Source organism: Ceratotherium simum, chromosome 13 (assembly GCF_057802395.1).
Source record: "Ceratotherium simum simum isolate JZ-2026a chromosome 13, ASM5780239v1, whole genome shotgun sequence".
Lineage (NCBI taxonomy): Eukaryota > Metazoa > Chordata > Mammalia > Perissodactyla > Rhinocerotidae > Ceratotherium > Ceratotherium simum.
Genome location: NC_141912.1, coordinates 65561108 through 65585085, shown reverse-complemented (window position 1 = coordinate 65585085; position 23978 = coordinate 65561108). Strand labels below are relative to the sequence as shown.

General features: G+C 37.6%; 1 protein-coding gene across 3 annotated transcripts in view; it reads right to left on the bottom strand.

Annotated features, from left to right (window-relative positions):
* The window catches only part of RIMS1 (regulating synaptic membrane exocytosis 1), a 442630-nt gene that overhangs the window by 104781 nt on the left and 313871 nt on the right, over positions 1-23978 (bottom strand). The window contains exons 17-23 of one of the 3 annotated variants that reach the window (XM_087438803.1): positions 20146-20302; positions 19297-19422; positions 17612-17674; positions 14232-14309; positions 13267-13356; positions 7964-8047; positions 16-87 (exon numbers count right to left, since the gene is read on the bottom strand). In XM_087438803.1, coding sequence (XP_087294929.1) covers positions 16-87; positions 7964-8047; positions 13267-13356; positions 14232-14309; positions 17612-17674; positions 19297-19422; positions 20146-20302 — 670 coding nt within the window. The remainder of the gene's footprint in view (positions 1-15; positions 88-7963; positions 8048-13266; positions 13357-14231; positions 14310-17611; positions 17675-19296; positions 19423-20145; positions 20303-23978) is intronic. The other 2 variants (XM_087438804.1, XM_087438805.1) reach the window with 2 other exon arrangements.

Here is a 23978-nt window from a genome sequence, read left to right as displayed (position 1 = left end):
CAGCACCGAGCCTACCTTTCTGCATCAGAGGCGGTGCCTTTCCTAGTCTGTTTTTGGATGCTAGATCTTTCAGACTTTCTGGAGTGCCTGTGGAATGAAATGTTAAAGAAATACAAAATATATGATGAATAAAGCTACAGGAATATCATACACTGATAAAAGCAACAGACATGAAAAATGGCAACTATCTTATCTACATGGTTTTGTCAGTAAATACTTTTTAAAATTAAAAAAAATTAAAAAATAAAAATCAGAACTGGTGCTGTGTGGAAGACACAAGTTGCCCAACAGGAGACACAAGAAGCTGACACTCCATTGGGACAGACAGGTCAGTCTACAGTGAAGCTTCAACACGGATCCCTGCTGAGCAACCCGCCTCTCCTAACAAGTGAACAATTCCACGGGGACGTGGTGAAGACAGATGTGATGACAGGAATGGTGCCGGTGCTAAACGACCACAGAGGGGGATGTGCTGCCTACTTTTACACGTTGAAACTTGATGCTACAAAGATTTTTTGCTTCCCCAACAAAATAATGAAGAAAAGAAAAAAAAATGCTATAGTGAAATATGTTAGACATAAGTATTTTAAATCAACTATTAAAATTATTTTTAAAATTATCATAAAGATGCTTCTATAATCATGCAGCATTTTAAATGCTAATCATATATCACAAATAAAAAAACTAATATAGTTTCCAATTCACTCTATGTTCCAAAAATACATATGTACACTGAACACTTGGAAATCAAAATGCATCTTGCCATAGAAATAATGTCTATATATTGAGCTCACCTCCCGAAGCAGCTTACACAAAACCTAATAACCTAAAATGTATCTGGACTACTGTATTGTTTGAAACAAATATAAAATATTGTGGTCAAGAAACTCATACATAAAAAAACAGAGAAACTATAAAAACGAATGTGTAATCTCAATAACTGTCAACAATTTATGCTTATTTTTCTTTCCTGATATCACTTCCTTTCTACAATGTTAAGGAGACAACCGTGTTTTTTTAATTGAGATATAACTGACATACAACGTTTTATTAGTTTCAGGTGTACAAACAACATCTTGACAGGAGATTTGAGAATAGTGAGAAATGATCACCACAGTAAGTCTAGTTAACATCCATCACCACACATTGTTACAACTTTTTTTTCTTGTGATGAAAACTTCTACATTCTACTCTCCTATCTTCACTCTTTTTACCTGTTGATGCCAGATGTCTTGAGGGTCCAGCATGTGCAGCCCCGTTAGGCACCAGGGACACACACACCGGCACACACAGAGTCTGCCTTCACAGAGCATACAGACTTCCAGGGCTGTTCATCTCTCCCACCATTGCCAAAAACTAGGCTTTACTATCATATAACTAATATGTAACACTATTTTGTCCCTCAAATTCAGAATCTGGGTTTGAGCCGTGTGTTCTGCCTTTGGTACTCTGAATCCCATTCTGAGGAGATGGAAACAAGGCAAGAAAGAGGAGGGAGACATCTCTCGTGAACCACTTTCCTTTACTAGCTGGAAAAGAGGATTTACTGCAGGATGACCCCATGCCACGCAATGAGGGAGGCACTGACTTCTTCACCCTTCATGACAATCCTGTAAGAAGGTGTCGCCTTCATCTTACGGATGAGGGGACAGGCCCAGCGCCAGGCCACCAGGTCGGTCAGCAGCCATACTGGGAGAGAGTCTGTCTGGCTCCTAATCTGCTTCTGTCACACACTGGCCAGCAGAGCGGTGGAGGCGCCGACTCTGACGCGTGCCCCATGGGTGCACCTTGTGCAAGAAGGGGAGAACCATGAAATCTGGTGCGGGCCCGGGAAAGCACTAAGAGAGAATCCCTCTCTGACACTAAGGGACTGTTCTTATCCACTCTGTTGACCACGTGTTTGGCAGAGAGGGTCACAGGGAGCAGAGAGTAGAAGAGCTCACAGCACACGCCCGAGATCAGTGGGCGGTGGGTGTTGGGAAGGGAAGAAAGGCACATACACAGCAGGAGATGCTGAAGGAGGGGAGGAGAGAGGCAGAGTAAGAGGGGCTGCAGGCCCAGTGGGTATCTGAACTCAAAATACAAAGTGGTCTGTCATTCTGGGAAATTTACTCTTGGTCCCAGGAGTTCTCAGGGACAGGAGACACAAACGTTCCTTCTGTCATCTTCAGCAGAGTGAGAGCCAAATGAGAGCACAGGGTGTTAGGCCAATCCGTGAAACTCACTGTCACTAAGGGTTTTCACTCATTCAGTCATTCAGCAAACATGTGTTGGGCTGTGTACATGCCAGGCACTGTTCTAGGTGCTTGGAACACACCTGAGAATAAAACAAAGATTTCTGCCTTCAAGCAATGTGCATTTTATTGAGAGAAGGCAAAAAATAAGCACGAAATAAAGTCTCCAACAAGTAAACTATATAGTATGTTAGAAGGTGATAAATGCTAACAACAACAAGGCATGAACCAGGGCTGGGAGATTCAGCCCTGGGGCGGACTGGGGCGGGTGCAGACTGCAATCTCCAGTAGGATGCTCAGGGAAGGACTTGTTGAGTTGGTGACATTTTACCAGAGACATAATGAGAGGGAGTGAGCCATGTGTCCATCCAGGGAACACATGTCCCAGGAGAAAAACCATCGAGTGCACAGGCCCAGGGCAGGTGTGCACCTGGTACCTTGCTTGAACTCTAAAATAATATATACTTAACTGTAATAATCCAGCATAAAGCGGGCATACAGAAGAAAACAGAAAATTCTGTCTTTTCTACCCCAAATCCTAAATTACAGCTATGAATATATTGTGTTTGAAACACAGCTCTTTCTCGAAATAAACAGAGGCTTGTGCTATGTAAACTGGGAAAGGTTAGAACTATCATCTACATTCACATACTGTTGACACTATCGATCACGTAACCATAAAACGGATCACAGTGAACGAGCTACCTCCCGCCCTACGCCAATCTCTCTACGTTCCTCCTGGTCAGGAAGGCGTCTGTTTGGGTTGTCACTGTAACCTCATGCCTAGAACACAGGAGCTTCCCAATAAGTATTTGTTGAATGGATAGTTAAAAAAAAAGTAATATTTTTGAGTATTATACTGGAATTTGAGAGACTAAAAGTTACAATAAGTAAAATACTAGGGCTATAAAATTCAGTTTACAGCAAATAAATTTAGAAATAAAACTTTGCCTTTTTTTCTGGGCATCAGTAAAACATAACATAAACAAGAAATGCCCTCGGTTATTGCCTTAGGCATAATGAATTGTCAGTCATTATTACTGGCCCAAGGTATGTTTATCATGAGGCGACAAGGCAGCCAGATTCAATTTTAGTGTCTTATGGGGCACTAGAATTCAGTCAGTCCATCTACAACCACCTAACTTTACAGATGAGGAAACTGAGTCCCAGAAGGTTTAAGTGACTTGTCCAAGGTAATATGGGCTGAATTAGTGGTGAGGACACCACCATGCTGTCCCCATGTCCTCAGGGCCCCTGCCCACTCTGCCATCCAGTGACTCTGAATGACTTGATGTTAATTAGATGGATCCCTGGGCAGAAGTGAACAAAAGAGTTATAGTGTTTCCATTGTCTTATTTATTTTGGGTTTTAACATGCTTTTTGTTCTATTAAAATTTTTATCATTATTTATTCAGAAAGAATGTTTCTTTGGTTTAGATACGCAAAAGCCATAAATCCTGAGTATTCCTTTACTTCACAACTTAACAGTTGTATAATTCTGGCCTTACGCTTCCTGGTTCACAGGGCACAAATGAAAATCTTTAAAAGCTATAAAGATACGTTCAAATGTAAGGTATAACAATAATTAACTTATTATCAAATTGATGTAAGAGTAACAATCAGGGAAGTGGGGGGGGTCCCTAATTAAATTTAAATTTTTGAAGTTTCATTTTTAATTATTATTCTCTCTCTACTAACTTAAGTGTGAAGATTCATAAAACGTATTGATGAGAAGAAAAGTAATTGGTAAAACCTATTTCTGTGCTTTCGTTTCCTCTTCAATAACTAAATTCAATTAGAGCAATTCCCTGAAGACACTGGTAAATACGCCTTTTCTGAAGATGTTACAATTCTATTAAAGGGTAAAACTAATATGCTAATAAAATAGTAATATTACTTAACACTATTTTTATAATAAAACGAAAATACAGTATGTTCTGCTTTGAGAGAATGTAATAAAAATCTCCCACATAATTTTTTAATTAAAATTAACACTGCTATCATAAGAATATATTTGTACATATTCTGGCTGACTACCTAGATGGCTTAATGTGGAGTGCAAATGTCTATCATCTTATTTCCTCATAAGTTTGGGAAGGAAAAATTAAATTTGAAGAGAATCCACCTAAATAAGAAACATATGCAGAAAAGGAGGATGTATGCAATTAAGATTTACCCTTTTGTATACTATTGATATTTATTCTTATGACTATAGCCATTAAATAAACTCACTAAGCATTTCAGCACATAGGTGCATTTCCTTCATTCAAATAAAGGACATGTCTGAAAGGCACAGATAATAAATGACGTTACGAAGCAAACAAAAACAATTAGCAACGTCCTGAATTTCTAAGTGGTTCTACGCTAACTCTTCATCCACCTGGCAACCACCGTGAATTCTGGAAGTGAAAAAGTGGGTGATTTCTTTATTCCAGAAATATTTTCAATGGAGAAAGAAGCTTCACTCATTCTGAACCAAAAGAAACCACTTGATACTTTGGTCACAGTTTCTTACAGGCAAGTAGCCGCAGCCAAGTGGCAAGTGTGGGAGACTAGACAAGTGTGGGAGACTAGACAAGGCTGGCCATTTGCAAAGGAAATTTGAGCAACTTCAGCAGAAGGACTCAGGAATTAATCTTAAATATAGTGGGATGCTTTACTTGTTCCAATAATTTAGTTCTAGAAAACAGGGTTGTTTTATCAAATGTTTTCAGTATTTATTTGTGACACACCAACGAACTGCATCCTTAAAAATGTCATGTATATTGATGCAAAAATATTCTCAATCAAAACACTAGAGTCAGTAACTCCAAGCTAATGAAGTGTTAACATGCATCTCAAAATGTACCAAATAAGAATATATTCTATCACCTCATACCCATTAGAATGGTCACTATCAAAAATAAAAAAAAAATAAAAAAATAATATATTGCATTTTCTTGAAAAACCATTTACCAAAAATAGTTTAAAGCTGAATTAGATGATAATAATAAGCATCATCATCACACTTCAGGACACCTGACTCCACCGTGAGCACCCAGCTCAGAGCCGTGATGCTCTGGGGAGGATTAAAACACCGTTCTTTCTAACTTGCTCTCACAAATTTTAGTTAATTTGAAGCCACGAGTAGATCTAAATTTTATTAAGATTCATAAACAGAGTTACATACATATAGGATCATAAAAGTTACTATTTATATAGCAAAATAAAGCCATTTACAAAGAGATACTTTGTTGGTGGAATGATTCTTAAAAGTCTCAATATTTTTAGTAATGAAATTGCAAGGAAATTTTCACTACAATTTTAAAGTCAGAAACATTCCCTGGGGTTTCAAATTTATGTATTTTGTTCCTCATCATCATTTTAAATATCCTACAACTTCTAGAAAATATTCCTAGATCTAGATAAATATACTTCCATGTTAATTCCAAATAAATCTATCGTACCAGTTGAGATGACATCAAGATTGCTTACTGTTGAAATTAAATTATAGAGAGATAGTACCTTAAAAATTGTACCATTAAAATTATATAAATTTTAGATTATTTCCAGGCTACCGGTGACCTGGGGCAAAAGCCACCTGGTGCCCAAACCCTGGTGAACATTTGCTGTCTCCAAATCTGATGCCACGTTCACTTCATTTGCCAATTGGTAGAAACTTCTGCATGCTGATAAATAAATACAGCTGACAAGAGGTAAAGTGTGAGTGCTAAGGGCAGCCGAGCGGCTGACATGGTTACCTGTGAATTTAGCATCAGTTGATGCAGTAATTTCTCTCCATTTTTATGGGCACATATTGTTGCAATATTTTAATAAAAGTTTACTGTAAATAATTTCCTGTTCCCTACAGTAATAAATCATTGTATCAAGCCACTTGAAACGTATTTCTTTTGGTTGAATATAGAACTTATTTACACATATGTCATAATAAAAAAGTAAAAAGTATGTTCAGAATTATATTTCAGTTAGAATTTCCTTTAATAACCTTACCTAAAATGACCATTTCTGCTCCTAAAATCTATCCTTAAAGTTACAGATACAATCTATGAAATCAAATAACATAATTAATTCATATGTCATTAAATGAAAAGTTATTTTCAACTAATCTTCATCTCAATTACGTAAGAACTGAAACTATTATTTGGATTTCCATTTTGCTTAATCTATGCCCAGATACACCCACATTTATATTCACTACAAAATCATCCTACTTAATTTTCCTATCCTCAAATAGTCATTACATAAGACGAAACCCACTGACTTACCTGCTTTGGAATAAATTCAAAGGCTTTCCAGAATAGTCTTTCATAAAAGGAAATCCTAAGTTCCCTGATGGCTAGGACTTTGCTTGTCCTATAACTGCTGTGGCTCTGGCCCTTAGAATGGTGTGCACAGTAGGGGCACGATAGATATGTGTTGAATGAATGAGTAGGAATGTGGTCATAATTTTTATTTAATTTATTAATTATTTTATATTTTTATTTGAAAATACTTTAAATCTGTAATAATTTTAAATTGAAGATTTTACTATTTTTTATAGTCCCAGAACTTCTATCCTAGAAATCAGATAGTAGCAGAAAGAATTAGCTTTAAATTCCAAATATGTAAGTGATATTAAGAGGTAAATGTCTTAAAGATTAAAACAGGATAAAATATTCTTAAAGCCATCATGAAATAGCCTGTGGCCTTTTCCAACATTTGTAAAATGACTTATTAATTTTTTCTGAGTGACAGTGTTTAGCTTTTCTTTCAAATTGAAATCCTGAACATATCTGACAATTTACAGATACAGAAAACAAATTGCATCACTGCTAACCAAGGGCACAATTCCTCTGCTATACACACACTAAAAAACAGATAAGAACCTGTATGCTGGCAGGACTAGTCGTTCTGTTTCTGAGACACTGCATATTCTTATCTACTTAATAAATATCACCGATGTGTTGACTGAATTTCAGCTTACACCAGAAGGGAAGCATCCCAAACACCCACTAACCTTCTGTGACCAGCCGGGAAAAGACACTTAATGATAAAGACTGTGTATAACAACATAAAACAGGAGAACTGAGTTAACTACAACTGAAGGAGAAAGCAATGGAAAACATGCATTGTGGCTCGTCCAACAGAACAGCATAAAGTGGACTCAAACCACTGATGCTATATTTAAAAACCTACCTTGTGGACCGACCCTAGCCCTGGACAAGATTTGGTTTAAAAACACAATATTTATAATATTTATGAGAACCAGGCATTCTACCTTAAATCAGACATTTTTTAATATACCCCAAAGCCTAAACTTCATTATCAACTATGTAATAAGAACAAAACAAGAGGACAACAGAGACCAAACCATCAACCAACATAACAAGAACAGGCTCTGCGAGAGGTTTTACAATACTTTAAAGCACCCGAGAATTTTTATTGATTTTTATCGATAAACAAAAGCAATAGTTAAATACACTTCTAGCAAGTGAAAACCTGATGCAAATGCTCAGTAAACAGAGCTCTCCCACGGGGTCCGACTGTGCGTCTGCCCCGTGCCGTGCGCATGTCGTCCTCGTCAGGGAACATTCTGAGGGGCTTTATTGGCACGGATTGGTGGGACCACCACGGATCTGGCACAGGCTCCTGGAGGAAGCCTCGTGGCCAACGTGCCTCCTGGTTGTCCTTCACTTGGTGCCTACAAGCCTCTCGAGGCCACGTGTCTGTGAGGAGGAGGTGACTAGTACCTGTCATTCTCCGGAGATGCATGCTGGATTTGAATCCTGGGGCTAGGAGGTCGTCTCCTATCTAGGGAGGGGGACCATCTACCCCTGTTTGCCCAACGAACAAGACAGGAGAAAACAAGACATTTAGTAACTCCTAAAACAAAAGAACATATGGTACAACAGGACTGGAAAAGTACCCCAGAAAGGCAAAGTGTAGATTCTTTCTCCATAATTCACTCTTCATTTTCATAAGATTTGGAAAGATAAATTATAATGTTGTAAGAAAATAAAATCTGTAACCTTATAAGTGAACAGAGAAACAATTTATCTGGGAAAATGTTTGAAATCTATTAAGTGTAATTTTGTTCTTGTAGATGTGCTTGTTGTGGATACACGTCTATACACATACATCACTATGTATATAACTTTAGGTTTCAAAAGATGCATCCTTAAGAATCTGGCTTTTGTTTGGATAAAACAGGTTTAATAAACTACCAATGCTTATTTGATAGTAGGCCTTGAAATTACTGGATAAAGTGGCAAAGATGGGGCATGTGAATTTAATATAAAGCAGAAACACAGTTTAAGAGGAAGAAATAAAAGTGCTCTTTAGTGTGAAAACTGACATGAAGACAGAATTCATGGGAACACCACCAGTGAAGTCTTAAGTTTTCTCGGGGAAAACTGCAAGCCTAATTGTGGGTAAAAAACACTGATGGATAATAGTGAGAGATATAGATCAATGTGATGGTAAAATAGCACCACCTTAAAAAACTCTGCTAATCGCTATTGGCAAAAGTATCGCTCAATTGGTTAAACAGTTGTTTTTTACGCCAGCATTTACAACAACACTTTTTCCAATTAAGAGTTAAACGTCTGAAACTTGGTTCATTCTTTTGTTAAACTATCTTGAGATTCTGTCTGTGTAATTTGTACACGAATTGCAAACATCCAGGCGAAGACTGAAAAGAGGCACAAAATGACTGAAGCGGCCAGATATGGCAACTTTTATAGATTAGATATGAACATTTTAAGCAGGATGAAGTCTCTTGACACTGGCTTCCTCATATGCAACAAGAGAGAACTGAACGTCTTTAAGGACTCATCCAGCTGTAAGAGTTTATAATTATCCAAAGGAGACTAGTCATAATGTTAAAAAAGAAGCCATCTTTTTTGCCATTATAACTTGGCTTATTGCATTTGTTAGACAACCTGGACAAAAGCAGCAGAGGGCTGTCAGCATGTGACCAGGATACCTGAGGTCAGCAGGGACCGGATTCTGAGAGCCCCTTGGAAGCCCGTGCTTCGTCACCTGGCCTTAGACTCCGCAAGACTCAGGCAGGGCTCGGCAAAAGCAGTGAAGCACATAAAGGAATTCGACAGCAGAATTTGGGCAGAAGGAAAAACCGCGTGGCATGTCCTCTTAAATGTGTTACGTGTTTGTGAAATTAGAAACCTTTTGCATTAATTTTAAATATTTAATTATTTTAAATTATTTAAATGGTCAATCCAATCTGAATGCTTTAAAATGTATCTTTTCAGTTTACTGGCCTTTGATCTGTAGATACAATAAAGAAATATATTTCTAAAATAAGAAAACAATTACAACTACAGTGTTTTCTACATTAAGTTACACTTAGTCATGTTAAAACTTATGGTGTTATTCGAAAACACAAATATAGAGTTAATAAGTTTTTCTGTAAAGTAATAAGTAATCTTAATTTGACACAATTGCAAGTAACCTTGCTTCCTGAGGCAAAATTCCAGTCCTTGTGTTTATTTAAACACAAAAGGAAAGAAAAATGCTATAATTATGGAACATGCAGTGAAAGCTATGAAGAAGGGTGCACATTTACAACAAGCAATTGTGAATGCAAGCTATTAAGAGGTAATTTTTGAAGAAATATTTAGCGTAATCTCTGTAGACCTGTACACTCAAAGTCCTTCTGAATAGGCTGATATCTAGCACCAGTATAAGGAGTCTGTTTGCTTTTCCCTCATATATCGTATATGATGAGAGCAGGATCAATTTATACTCAGTTTTTGTCCAAGGAATAGATACTACATAAGTTTTAGTATCATACATTTGTGAGTTTTAAATAGACTAGTATATTTTATAGTTTTTAAAATGTGTGCAACTTCTTCATCTTTTTCTCCTATCTAGGTGAACTAAACCAGCCCCTTTTTGATTTCTCTTTCCAAACCATCTTGCCCGCAAGTTGTATAAGTTAGTTACATTATTAATACTTTAATATCAGGTATTCTAAATTCCCTAATTCAGCGATGTCACTGTGCTCAGAACAGAAGGTCAGTCTGATGGTGGTGGCACTGAATTACAGGCCGTGAGCTCCTTGAACATGGGGACTTTAGTGTTTTGTCTTGTTTTGACCATTACATCAACTAGGCATAGCACAGAATAAGTAATCAATAAATATTTGTGAATATTTAAGTATATAATAAGGAGATAAGACTCTAGGTTTTGTGGTAATACAGGTAAGAAACAATGAGATCCTTAACTAAGAAATTAACAGTGGTGAGGGGCCTCACTGAGATATGAAGGAATTAGCTCGACAGGCCTCGGGAAACAATTAAAAAGTTCTTATGTTATGGCTTTTTCCTCCTCGCACTGATACACCTTAAAATGAATGTATGTGTTTAAATGTGTAATTAATATACATGCTCGCATTTGTACATGTTTCTATGGTGCATCTCTCTTGGCAGAACATGGCTAAGCAGCTTCACCATCTAAAAGAGAAATTATATGGAAATGTAATCGTTCATTCCATAAATAGCACAAACAAAAAATATTTGTGAAGTACTGTAATATTAGAAACCAAATCTGAACAAATGAGATAACTAATTATACGGTATGTGTCTGTGTGTGTGTGTGTGTATATATATATACATATATATATATATTTTTTTTTGGTGAGGAATACTGGTCCTGAGCTAACATCTCTTACCAATCCTCCTCTTGTTGCTTGAGGAAGATTGTCCCTGAGCTAACATCTGTGCCAATCTTCCTCTATTTTGTATGTGCGATGCCGCCACAGCATGGCTTGATGAGCAGTGTAGGTCCGCACCCGGGATCTGAACCCGAGAACCCTGGGCTGCTGGAGCCGAGCATGTGAATTTAACCACTATGCCACTGGGCCAGCCCCATCCTTTGTATTAACTCAAAACTTCATTTGTTTTAAAAGTTAGTGAGGAAACTTCAGAAAAGGGCATTAAATTGGTGTAACAGCAAAGAAGTGTTCATGAAGATGGTTTAGAATCGGCAAATGGTTTAATCTTGAATAGTTCACAAGGCTGTGGAAATATGCTACTATCTTAAGAATACAAAATTATGTTTTTAACAAATTTTCTCTAACATTTTATCTACTATATATTAGGCATTGACATAAGAAGTCATCTGGAACTTCTTAATTATTGACTTGAGAAGTCAATAATCAGAGAAATTATTTTACCTGCAAACCCTCTAAGCCTCCCTCTTCCTATTCTGTGCATCCTATCTGGGGACTTCAGGGGCATTTTCCACAGAGAACGAAGTCCCCACTGTAGATACGACTATGTTCTGCTTCAAAGCCGCTTACAGCTGTGTGCACAAAAGGACATTTGAGGTCCTTATTCTCCAAACCAACATGCATCTACAACTTCTGTAATTTTCTTGATGAAACCTTATCTCACAATATTTTCTCCTTGGCAACAAAGTGACCCCAACAAATTAAAGATCACTGATGATTCCTTTCATTTTTTTAACAGAAAATTTCTTTTTATTCAACATATAGAGTGAATATAGGTTTCCATCCTATTTTTCTTCTTCTATCAAAAGCAGGCACACTCACTTAGACCTCACTCTGACTGCACAATAACTGTGGCCAGACTATCTGTCTACAGGTTGACCTGAGAGATTAAATTCACCAACATATAGACTTGTGAACTCAATGGCTTCAGTGTAACAGGGGAACACATTCCCAATAGGTTTTGGCACAAGAACAAACCTGCGCTGCCAATGCCATAGCCACAAGCCACATGTGCCTATTGAGCACTATGAAAAAAGGAGTGCAAAATATCTAACTAAGAGACTATACGTTAAAATGATAATATTTCAGATATATACTGGGTTAAAGGATTAATTTCACCTCTTTAATGTGGCAGTCAGAAAAATTAAAACTTCACATGTGGCTCACATTACATTTCTCTAAGCACTTATACAGATGATATTAAAATTGTTAGGTGTTATTTCTATTACAAATTCTACAAATATAAGAAAATTAAAAAGTAGATTTTTTAGCAGAATCTTACAAAGACACTAAAAATGGGTATGCATACCTGTACGTATTATTCAATTCCAGAAACAAACATCTCATAAACAAATACATAGAGTCAGACTGGAAAGATTGCTAAGGGAAAGCCTTAAGCAGCCTCTGAAGAAGAGGAGAGGTGGGTTACATTAGCATGACTAAGCATTTTTCTTCAGGATTTCTAAAGAGGAAGTATGCACATTTCCAGTGAATGACTTCTAATTGAAAAGAGATAATTATAACCAAGACCATCAATTATAACCAAGTTTACTGGAACAGAAACTTCCATCATAACGGAAAAATTAGCTGATCACAATTAGGAGACAGTGTAATACATAATCATTCAATACATTTGAATTAAAATCAGAATTATTTATCAATCAGTTAAAAGGTGTAAGCAAAATTTTGTGTGTGTATATACGTGCATATATATATAAAATGTGTATTTATTTTTGTAAGGCATCAGGAAATCTATGATGAACATATTTTTTATTGTCAAAATATAATTTAATGCAAAACATGGTCTATATCAAACAGTAGGTTGATTAAAAAATGACTATAGATGCATAAGGGAAGTATTCCACCTAAACAGAATTCTTGTTGTGAGTTTATGGAAGATTGCTGTTAAACCTATAGATATATTTATCAGTGGAACTAACAGGAAAGTGGTCCTCCCCTTTAGATAACTCCCTGGACCTTGGCCTTATCAGCGTACGGAAGGCTCCCTGAGTGGAGTGTAAACAAAAGGACTGAACAGCAATAGAAGGGAAACAGCGGCAGCCAGAAGCAGTTACAAATCGCATCGCGGCATCACCGCAACGACATTCACGGAAATACGTGGATGTGTCCCCTGGGGCTCGGCCGCATCCACGTATCTCTGCATAGACGAGTGCGACAGAGGAAAATGGAGACAGCCAGTAGAGTGAGCGTGGATGAACAGAGCTGTGAGATCACATGACACAAAACAGTGTTGGAAAAAGTCACTGGTACAAATGAAGGAAATTAAGAAAGTCTTTATACCTTTCTCGTTCTGGTGAATGCAAACTAGTGTCTGGTCTCAAGCAGTTGGTACTAGCACTCCTAGCCCTGTCAAGCGAGGGCTGCAGTTCACTAGAGCCAGAGCATTGCATCCAGCGGTAGAAGAGAAAGACAAGGAGACAGAGAGGAAGACCACGTTAGAGAGCAGAGCACACACCGCATCCCCTCCACACAAACGCAGAACCACTGCCACTCAGTCACGGGGGTGAGAGCCGACAAGAGGACAGTGCAAACTCTTGTTTAGAAAAAGAAACTAAACAAAGATTATGCTTGAATTGCTTTGCATAATTTTTTAAAAAGGGTCTCAGACTGAAAAATGAGACTAAATCACACCTACTTTTGGAAAAACTAGGTACAGAAAGCACTAAAACAAAATGCCTAAAACTCCATTACCAAGAACAGATGCCACACCAAAACGAAATGAAGGACATTGGAGGAGAAAAAGTGCACAGCTCAGCTAGTCTGGCTCACAGCACTGGACGGGGAGGTGGAGGGCAGGACTTCCCGGGCTCTTACCTAGCCAGTATCTCCTCAGTACCTCTCAGTACTCCCAGGTAGAGCATTCGTGATGGGGGGAGAGAGCCTGTCTAGTCACTGGTCTGGTTTTAGCATGTGCAGGCAGAATTGAGCTTTGCAAATTAAAATTATCCAAAAATAAATTAACATAAAATTAATTATCACAATTAAAATCAACTAGTAAAACAACAAATAAATGACAGACAACTAAGAATTCTGATATTTGAGCAAGTAGATTTAATTTAGAGAAATACTCTAGAATTCATATGTTTTATAATTAAACCATTTCTAGATACCACTAATGTAATGTTTCTCTGTTTATGATTAATTTCAAGAGGAAATGTTAAAACTTTACTAGAATGTAAACTGGCTATTTTTAACAGGCAAAGGATGAGGGACGCGAGTATCTCTGGGACTCACTGTGACCTTACCTGTACATACTCCAGTGAGAACTGGTCCCTAACAAAGGCATCCTGGGTGGTAGTGTTTTATAGTGCCTAACAAGCTGTCTGGAACGTGGCCACACAAGCAGCAGGAAACAGAAAAATACACATGAGGCAAATTTTACCAGGATATGAAAAATGTAGGAGGCCCATATAAAGCTACAAACCTACATGGAGCTTTTCATTTTTTCTCAGAAGAACCACAGTAATTATTTGAAAGCAGGATTACAATTACTAAAATATGAGACCATAAGCATCTGTCTTCATAATTAAGATAAAGACTCAAAATTTTAATTTAATTGCCTTAATTTGAAAAATATCTGCTAACCAAACTCCATGAATTAACCAATATTTAAATTTACTATTCAATGTCTGATTTAAAATCATACCTGCTCCTATGGAAGTAAAGAACTCATAGCTGAAAGTACTAACTGAATAATTGATGGAATTTGGGAATTAAAATATGAATAAAAGTTAACATTCCAATAACCAGTAAAGAGCTGACCAGCATTACGGGACGAGGTTGGTCACGGTACTGGATTGCGGTAAAGGAAGGAAAGAGCAAGGGACCAACAAGTGATCTAGTGGAGCATGTTCTTCCCTTTAGCAGCTCTGGATCCAAATCCAGTCACCAGGAAATTCACCACTGGAAATCCGGTGAGACGGGCCTCAGGTGCACCAGAAGATGAACTCTGATTCGGCAGAAAATGGCACATCTGTGAGGGCTTCTGGACTGCCCCACACCACCAAGGGCCAACTAGCTCCAGCCAATTGTTAATTTTTGATAATATACTAATGTTTCCATAAATTTAATTGCTGATTATGAAAATCCATTGCTCGTTTTGGCTTACATTAAATTGTGATTAATCGGGAAGGGAACAAACATTTGCTGAGAAGATCCTAATTATACAACACCCAAGGTTCACTCATTTTTATTCTAATGGTCAAGTCAAAGGAAACCTCTTAAGCTTCAGTTTAATAAACGTATTAGAGCACCATGTCCCAGCACGAAGTGAGGACAATTTTACTGAAACAAAGGATTCAGCCTGCTTATAGACAACGGAGTCTTCTTTTCAATCCCTATAGGCAAATATCTTCAGTAACAGGCTGCTCTATAACTTTTCTAAGCAATTGGTTCAAAAGTGATGCTTTTCAGTAACATTCCAACAAGGGACAGAAAGGGACACAGAAAGGAAAATAGCACATAATTCATAGAATGAAGGTCCGAGCTACAGCCTCAGCTTTGCCTCTTATTGGCTGTGAGCCTGGGTAATGCAGGTCACGTCCTTAAGCCTTTTTCTGCACCTAAATAGGGGGGAAATAACAGTACTTAACAGGGATGCTGGGGGATTAAATGAGATAAAGGTGTAAAGCATCCAGGGCCTAGCAAGGCAGCCAGAGCACTTTCTGTACCACACCGCTCTCTCAGGACAGGTTGATGGTTAAATAACGTGCGGGAGATGGATTAAACCAAGTGAAACAGATTTCTTTAGCACGTGACCTTAATACGCTGTGCATATAAATCTCCAGGGAGGGGCTCTAACTTGCAAACTTTCCAAAATCTGTTTGACTCACAAAATTTTTTAATTGGTGGAAGACTGCACAGGACCAACTACTCAGAAAGTATTTTTGGAAAAACTAGTTTAGTGGAAAACATCAAATAGACTTGATTTTGAATCTTTGCTCTATTACCTATCAAATTAAACTTTCTTAGCATCTTTCCTCATCTGTAAAATGAGGATAGCAATATTCATATGATATAAGTTACTGTCAGGAAACTGAGATAAAGTACATTCAATACTTAACACTGCGCTCGGTTCTCAATGAATGTTATTTTCCTGTTTACTGGAAAGTAATAAATCCTCAAATTTTATTCTTAAAAGTTCCAAGTGAATATGATATGCTGTATTTTGAAGATAAGATGGAACGAATGATGAGACTCCTAGTATATCCTGTTGTCCATATCCTGATACCTCACCTTTAGAGGTGGAATACCAGGGAAGAAAACAGTGTATCAGCGATTCCATTCAGGCCGCTGGTTGGAGGGCGTGAGGCACACCCACATGCTGGGCACCAGGCACACACCAGCGCCTAACGAATGCACAGTTCTTTGTTTGGTTTTTTACACTTGTAGTCACGTCAGCAGGACTGTGAGAAAACTTTCTGAATTTGTGAACAAATCATTCCTATTAAAATACTTGTCAGGACAACCAATAGTAAGCCTGGACAGTTGAGCATACAAAGAATTTAAGTTGACTTTTACAAGATTTATGGTTTTATATTTTTCCCCAGTTCACATCAGAGCTAACACTTCCTCGCTTTGTCCTGTGGCGCTACAAGCAAAGGCGGCAGTGGTCACCAGAGGGCAGCTGATTCTCATCAGTGTGATCAAGTCTGCATCACCGACCAGACCACGCACGCCCAGGACACCGTCCCTCCCGCACTCATCCAGATGGAGGGTTTCCAGTCACAGCTCCCTCCTTCTCTTTCCCATTTCCTTCTTATTGGCCAAAACACTTGCAAGAGTCTGTCTGCCTGTTGGCTTGCCTCACTGACCTGCCACTTCCTGACCTTCCGTTAACTCTCAACTGGCAATGACACCCGCAGACTGTGTTTATGAGTAATCTGTAAGAGGATTTACTTCTTTGACATCTAAGACGTAACGAGACAAAAACAAAGCATCACACTCTAAGCTCCAGTTCAGAGGAGAATATTACGTCCTCTTTTCTCTCATCCTTAGAGAGGCTTCGGGTGGTTACACACCTTTAAGGGAAGGTTTGTGTTGTCGCATTTCTGAACTGGCAGAGGACGGAGGGAGGGTCTAGAAGTTAACAGGTCCATATCCTTACTCTGTGTCAAGAAGGATGCTGAAGGTCAGCCGTTAAAAATGAACCAGTAAAGATTTTATTAAAAGCAAACAGAGTATAAACAGTAGATTTTAGGAAATAAAGGAAACGAGGAAATAAAAAAAGCTAAAACAAAGCAAACTTATAGTTGTGAAAACACAAAGCTGCCAGGCACAGATCAGACCCCTGGTGACTAGACAGGCGTGCGTGTCTCGGGGGAGCTGCTCCCGACGAGCACAGCAAAAGTCGGTCCCTCAGTTCTAGGAACATCTGAGCAGTTCCACGGAGGGAGGCTCATCGGTCTCTGGATTTTGAATATACAGACAGAAAAGTCATCTGCCTGGATCAGAATTAAAATATATTTGGAACCTTTTCCACAACCTCCATATGAAACAAAACAAATTTTGAATACTCCGGACGTTAATCTGACACATGTGTAACAGCACCACTCAGGGAGAGACGGAAGGGTCAAAGGATGGAAAGTCAGCACGCACAGTCACCCTCGCCGGTCCCTGCATTTACCTGGTTGTATGGAGGCACTCTGCACTGCGTCCTCGTTTTGCCCTGGGCAGCATGAGAAGCTCACTGCACGGACAGGATGGTGGTGAGTGGAACAGATAAAGGATGAGGCATTAAATGACGCGGTTATGCCAATGGTATGCCGATGAAAACATGAAAAGGGAAGAAACCAGATTGTCTGCACTAGCATATCTGCTTGAGAGGTTAAACAAAAATAAACATGACAGTATTTTTAAAAATTTAAACAATAAAGTACAAACATTATGGTCGAAGACCTAGCTGGTGTTGATTTGCTATTTTATTTCTAAGTGATTTTACAGAATATTAAAACAAAATAGAACTAAACTAAACCTTCCACAGATAAGACAGAAATCTATTTCCAATTCTAGACACTTTTAATAACTTTTAAAAGGCCTAAAAATCTGGCCTTTCTGATAATCATGGGAACCCTAAAATTTTTTATTTCTTTTTAGCAACTTAATGCATGATAGTTTTCTTGGCTTTTAGAGCCACTGAAAATGCAATATCACATACCATGTTTCCTCTTAACCAACAAGAATATACTTGATTAGGATTGTTTTATTTTAAAATTGATACTTTTTCTACACTCAAATTAATTTCACTCTATTGAATGCCCTGGTCAAGAAGTCCTTTGTCTTCCCTCCTCACCTAAATTCACGGTGGTCCCACGAATGCTGACAAAGTGGCCCTCACTCAACTCCACGCAGGCTGAGCAGTGTGGACCCTATTCCTCAGACAGTTCCCTGTCCCAGGACCCACTCTCTCGAAGGTCACAGCAGGGTGACAATCAGACAGGAAAGACGCTCCATTCGAGTTCTGTGTCCCTAACTACATGGCAGAAAGGCCATCATTTAGCACCACTATCATTTCCATACTCCTCCCTGAAAGTTTCTCCACTCCAAAGAGACAGAAGAGAATATTCAACAAGGTGGGCATTAAAAAATCTCAGTTAGATCTTGAGCCTGTGGTCAGGCATACTGTACAGGTATGTGGTTCCTTAGAGGAGAAGAAAGTCTGTGGGCATGTAGAATAATCACGTCATAATGTAGATTTTTAGTAACTGTGTCCAGGAAGTACTTGTTCATAAATAAATGCAGAACTAAACTTAAGTACACATTCATATCAGAAAGAATTCATCTCAATATTTTGTACCTTATAGACACTTTATGGAAATACGTTTTATGAAAAGTAGGCATATAAAAAACTTAGTGTGAAAGTTCTCACAGAAACTGCAATGTTAACTGTCTTTCAGATGACCTGTATCCAAAATTTTTAATTACATAAAAAACATATTTTTATAATTACATAAATAATATACCAAAGACTGCAACCCATAAAAAATAAAATATTTGAAAATTGCTTATGTAGGCTCCCTCCTATAATTTAGGTTAGTATCTTAGTTAAAAAACAAGCTGTACATTTAAAACTGGCTAAAAACGAATTTTGATTTTGTAAAAAAAAATGCACATATTATGACAATATGATGTTAGTCAAATATTTCCCAGTGTTGCATTTCTATAAGAATATCTTAAGTTGTTCTTTGACAGAAGTTCAGTTTTGAGCAACGACATACTTTGACTCTCTAATGTACTATGCTGAGCTATCTATCATATTAAAACAGAGCACAGAAAAGTGTACAACGTTGAGATCATAATTTGGACAAATACCTGTCTTGTTCTGATAAATACTGACTATCCACATCTCTGGATCTGTGATCAACTGGGCTTCGGGAGGCATCATGGTGTCTGGTTGGAGAACGTGACCTTCTTGTTGGATGAATTTCATCTAAACTCCTAAAATGATTACAAAAATTCATACACATCAAAGGGTATCATCTTCCCAAAACAGGCTGAAAGGCTAACAGAGAAAGTTTGACAGTAATTGGCAAGCAACTGACATGGGTTGAAAATTGTTGGCATCATAACTAAATACCCATCTTGTCAATGGGCTAAAGGTACCCTTTCCCTATGAGGGGTGGGCCTAAGCCCCATTCCTCCAACCTCTATCAAAAAAGGACCATGATTTCATCTGCACATTTAATCAAAATCTCAGAGTGTATTTCAGGGACAGATGAAGTGGACCACTACAGCACTTGTGGTTTATATGCTTTTCCAAGCATTTAAAGTGCTTCAAAGAGACAATCTCAAATTTCTTAAAAATACATTATGCCTCTTAACCTTATCCTCTCTGCCACTTCTCTCCACAGGTCTGATTCACAACCATACAATTTCTCCTAAAAGGAGAGAAACTAGCAAACAGAACACAAGACAGTTATTCAAAAGCAGTGCTTGGGACATAACATCTTCCACTCCCTGGGGGAATTTCTTGAAATTAAAGAACAGAATGTTGCATAGGTTGGGCAATTAATACAAAGGCATTTTGCCTACAAATGATTCTGAAAAAAATAACTTGATTGACCAAAGCATGATTTCATCCCAGTCAGAGTGCTGTGGCAGTTTACATTGTATCACAATAAAGAGGTGTGTCAGGGGCGCTGAGCCCACCTCTAAGCCTACCTCTGTAAGGGCACATTGGGTAAACGCGAGCGTGGCCGGCCTTGGTCGTCGCCACGGTGAGGAGACACGGACCGTGAGCGGTGGTGGGCTGCCCTCTGCTGTTCCGGCACAGTTAGTGTCGTGGACTTACTCTCTCTAGCACTAGACCTGTAACCTACTGGCAAGAGCAGACACAAAAAAACATTCAGTATTCTTCTATGATGTGAACATTCATGGGGAGACGTCAAATTATACCTAAAGCAGCCACTGACCTACTAAGACTAAAGCCATGCAATCAGCATCATCAGCCTCATCTTCCTAAGTATTCAGTATACGCACACAGAGTATATCAGATACATGCATGAGAACAGGTTACAGCTGGGCTCAGAGGGACCACAGAGATGCAGAATATGAATGTGACAGTTGATGCCTCAGACAGGATGATGAGTTGCGATGCCATTTTAATTTAAAGAATGAACGAGTTAGTGACTTTTCAGCAACACAAATCAAGCACTTGACAGTGAACTAGTTAATATAAAGTCAATGCTCAGAAATTTGGTGTCTTTTTAAATTTTAATTTTTCTTCCAGAGCATAAATTATTTTAGTTTGATTTAGATGGCTTCACTAATAAGAACATTAAAATGATATCATACCAATTTTAATTAAAAAAGAAGAGTAGCAACTCTTCACTATTACAAATACTGATCACGAATTTTGCAAACCACAGATAATACTGCAATTTTCAAATAAAAATAGTGTATGAGTGAGATGACTGTGGCAAGAATGCAGAGAAAAATAACTAATCATGGAATCTACCCCACACATCGGAGACTGCCACACAAATGTGCTAATTAGTAACATAATTAAGTTAATACAGTTAACATAGTTGCAACTAAAAATAAATTCTAAAAGTCATTCTCCCTTGAAGTAAAAAGGTTTATATCATCTCTGATTTAGTTAAGATAAAATAGTAATCTCAAACCCATGGTAATAGTTTAATTAAAATTTTTTAACAAGGGTCATTGTTTGCTATTATGGGAAGGAAAATAAAAAAATTCTGTGGCCAAAGGAAAAATAATTATATTTACAACTGCATACAATGTACATGAACCACAAACACATAAAACTTAACTGGGCAGCTTGAACTGTTGTCATTTATTTACTTGATAACTCCCACATTATTTTTAAAATATGCCACAAAACATCATTATTAAAGGTAGACTAATATTCCCCAAGAGTTCATTTGTTGTGACTTGATGATCACATGACTAAGCTTTAAAACTTAAAGAAGGTCTTTAAACATTTAATAAAGTACAATTTGACAATATTCAGACCAAAGAAGCTCAACCACTTTGCCTCTCTCTAAACACATCGGAATAATCACCAAGTAAGAGAACCACACACGTTATAATTTATAATTTCATATACTTCATTTTATTACCAACATCATAGTAAGTAAGCTATTATTTGAGTTTCGTGTAGAAAAAAGTTTTATGTTGTTCAGATGTATAAATTGTAATATTAAGTCTAGAAAGAGACAAAATAAATTTACATGTAATGAATTTATTTCACAGCTCATTATTAAAAACGGTGGCTATTATTAAAGATAATTAATTCAAGGTCTGAATTACATAAACATTTTAAATTACCATTTGGTATCATTTGATAACATTTGGGTATCAATTACACAATAATTATGGAAGGTCAATATTGAATTGGGAACACCATTTCAAGATTTCAATGGATATTCAAGGTATATAAATAGAACTTTCAGACTTGGTATAATTAATTACTACGAAATAACTTTCAGAGAATTTAGGCATCTTGCTGTTAAAAGGGTACAACTATTTTTTTTCTTGGGTTCTCTGTATTTAGATAAAAATTAATGTCTTTTTTACTCTATCCTAATATGCATTCATAATTCTTTGTCTGCTTTTTACAATAGTCTGGTTTTCTTCACATTATGTGTAATTTATTGTTGACAACATGTACTCTACCTTCCAAAAAAAGTGGTAGGGAATTGCTACTTGATGCTTATCTCAATGTTTTCATCAGCTCAAAGTTACAAGTTGCAGGTTTTTTTCCGTTTTCCGAATTTGCAATAAAGCTCTGTAAAGTTGAGGTTGTCAGATGCCTCACCTCAGATGAGGGCATTCTGTATATGGTTATTTTTACTCTTCTTAAGCAGCTAAAACAGCTTTTTTAAACAATAATAAGGCTATGATAACTATCATGTTAATAAAAAGAAGCTCTAGAGGTCTCAACTGCTCTCAGAACCTTAGATCCCTACGTGAGGAAAGGTGATAAATACATCAAACAAGAGCACAGAACTCTGGTTCTAGAAAAGCCAGCATGTTAGAAATTTAAGATTCGGCTGAGGTAGAACATCTAAATGAAGCTTTTGAACTTCTTCAGGAAACATACAACCAGGAACTTCACTAAGTGCATTCAACATATGTAGAACTGGCGGCCACAGCTAAACACATCTCTCTTCATGTGGATGCCAGGAAATGCAGAAGCAACTTTGTACTCAGCCTCTAAAAGTACACGGCAATGTATCAACATGCTTGTTTAGCAACTTATCCCTCACTTTATGTTAGCTTCTTGCCCTTATTTTACCAACACATCCTTCCTCTTTATTTAAAATGCATTGTAGGGGGCCAGCCCAGTGGCTTAGCGGTTAAGTGCTCGCGCTCCACTACTGGTGGCACGAGTTCGGATCCCGGGCGCGCACCGACGCACCACTTGTCTGGCCGCTGAGGCGGCATCCCACATACAGCAACTAGAAGGATGTGCAACTATGACATACAACTATCTACTGGGGCTTTGGGGAGAAAAGGGGGAAAAAAAAAGGAGGAGGATTGGCAATAGATGTTAGCTCAGGGCTGGTCTTCCTCAGCAAAAAGAGGAGGATTGGCACAGATGTTAGCTCAGGGCTGATCTTCCTCACAAAAGTAAATAAATAAATGGTCTTTCTTAAAAAAAAAAATGCATTGTATATCACTGTGTGACTTGCTATATTATATTGCCACATACATGTATCTTTAGAAGTTGCCATATATCCATTTTGGATCAATGAAGAGCACACCTGAAAATATAAATAAATTTCATTATACCCTTTATTCATTTATGAAGAGACTATGGAACATAAAATATCGCTTTTGGGTTATGTAATTTATTAGTTATATTCTATTAAAAGTTTGCCTCCTTACATTTTAAATGCAAATAAAAATGAATATTATTTTAAGTGACAGTTTAGGCTCTGCTTCTGTGAGATACAAGAGACTGTACATATTTGCGAACACTGTGACGTGGCATATTTCAGAATGGACCATGAACATATTTAGGATTCAGGGCTCTTTGGTGGTGTCCAAGCACAAATCCCACCCGCCGTTGGTCCCCTAACTCCCACGGTGGCTGCTGTCCAGGTGATCCCTCAGGGAGAGCAGAAAAAATGCACTCTTTTAGTACACATATTTATTGAATTGGCCATTTATTAATTCACTCATTGACTGTCCTGCCTCATCATAAAAAATAGGAAATTTTAGGTGAATAAAATGTGAGAGCCAGTCACAGAAGTGAATTTGATTTAGATGAGTCAGTAACAACAACATTAAGGCTGATTAATAGACAAAAATTCTCGTTAGAAAGGTTTGATGCCTTTCCTACCAGGAATCAACTGATTCCTATTTAAATATTCCAAAAGATTTAACGTACAATCACTCTTCCTCTTTCAATTGCATAAAAAACCAATATTCTACTAAATTTTGTGTTAAAGTGTCTTTGGGGAATTTTTCTAGTTATTATGACCCTTTTAGAAATAAAAATAGAAAGCAAAATATAATACATTATC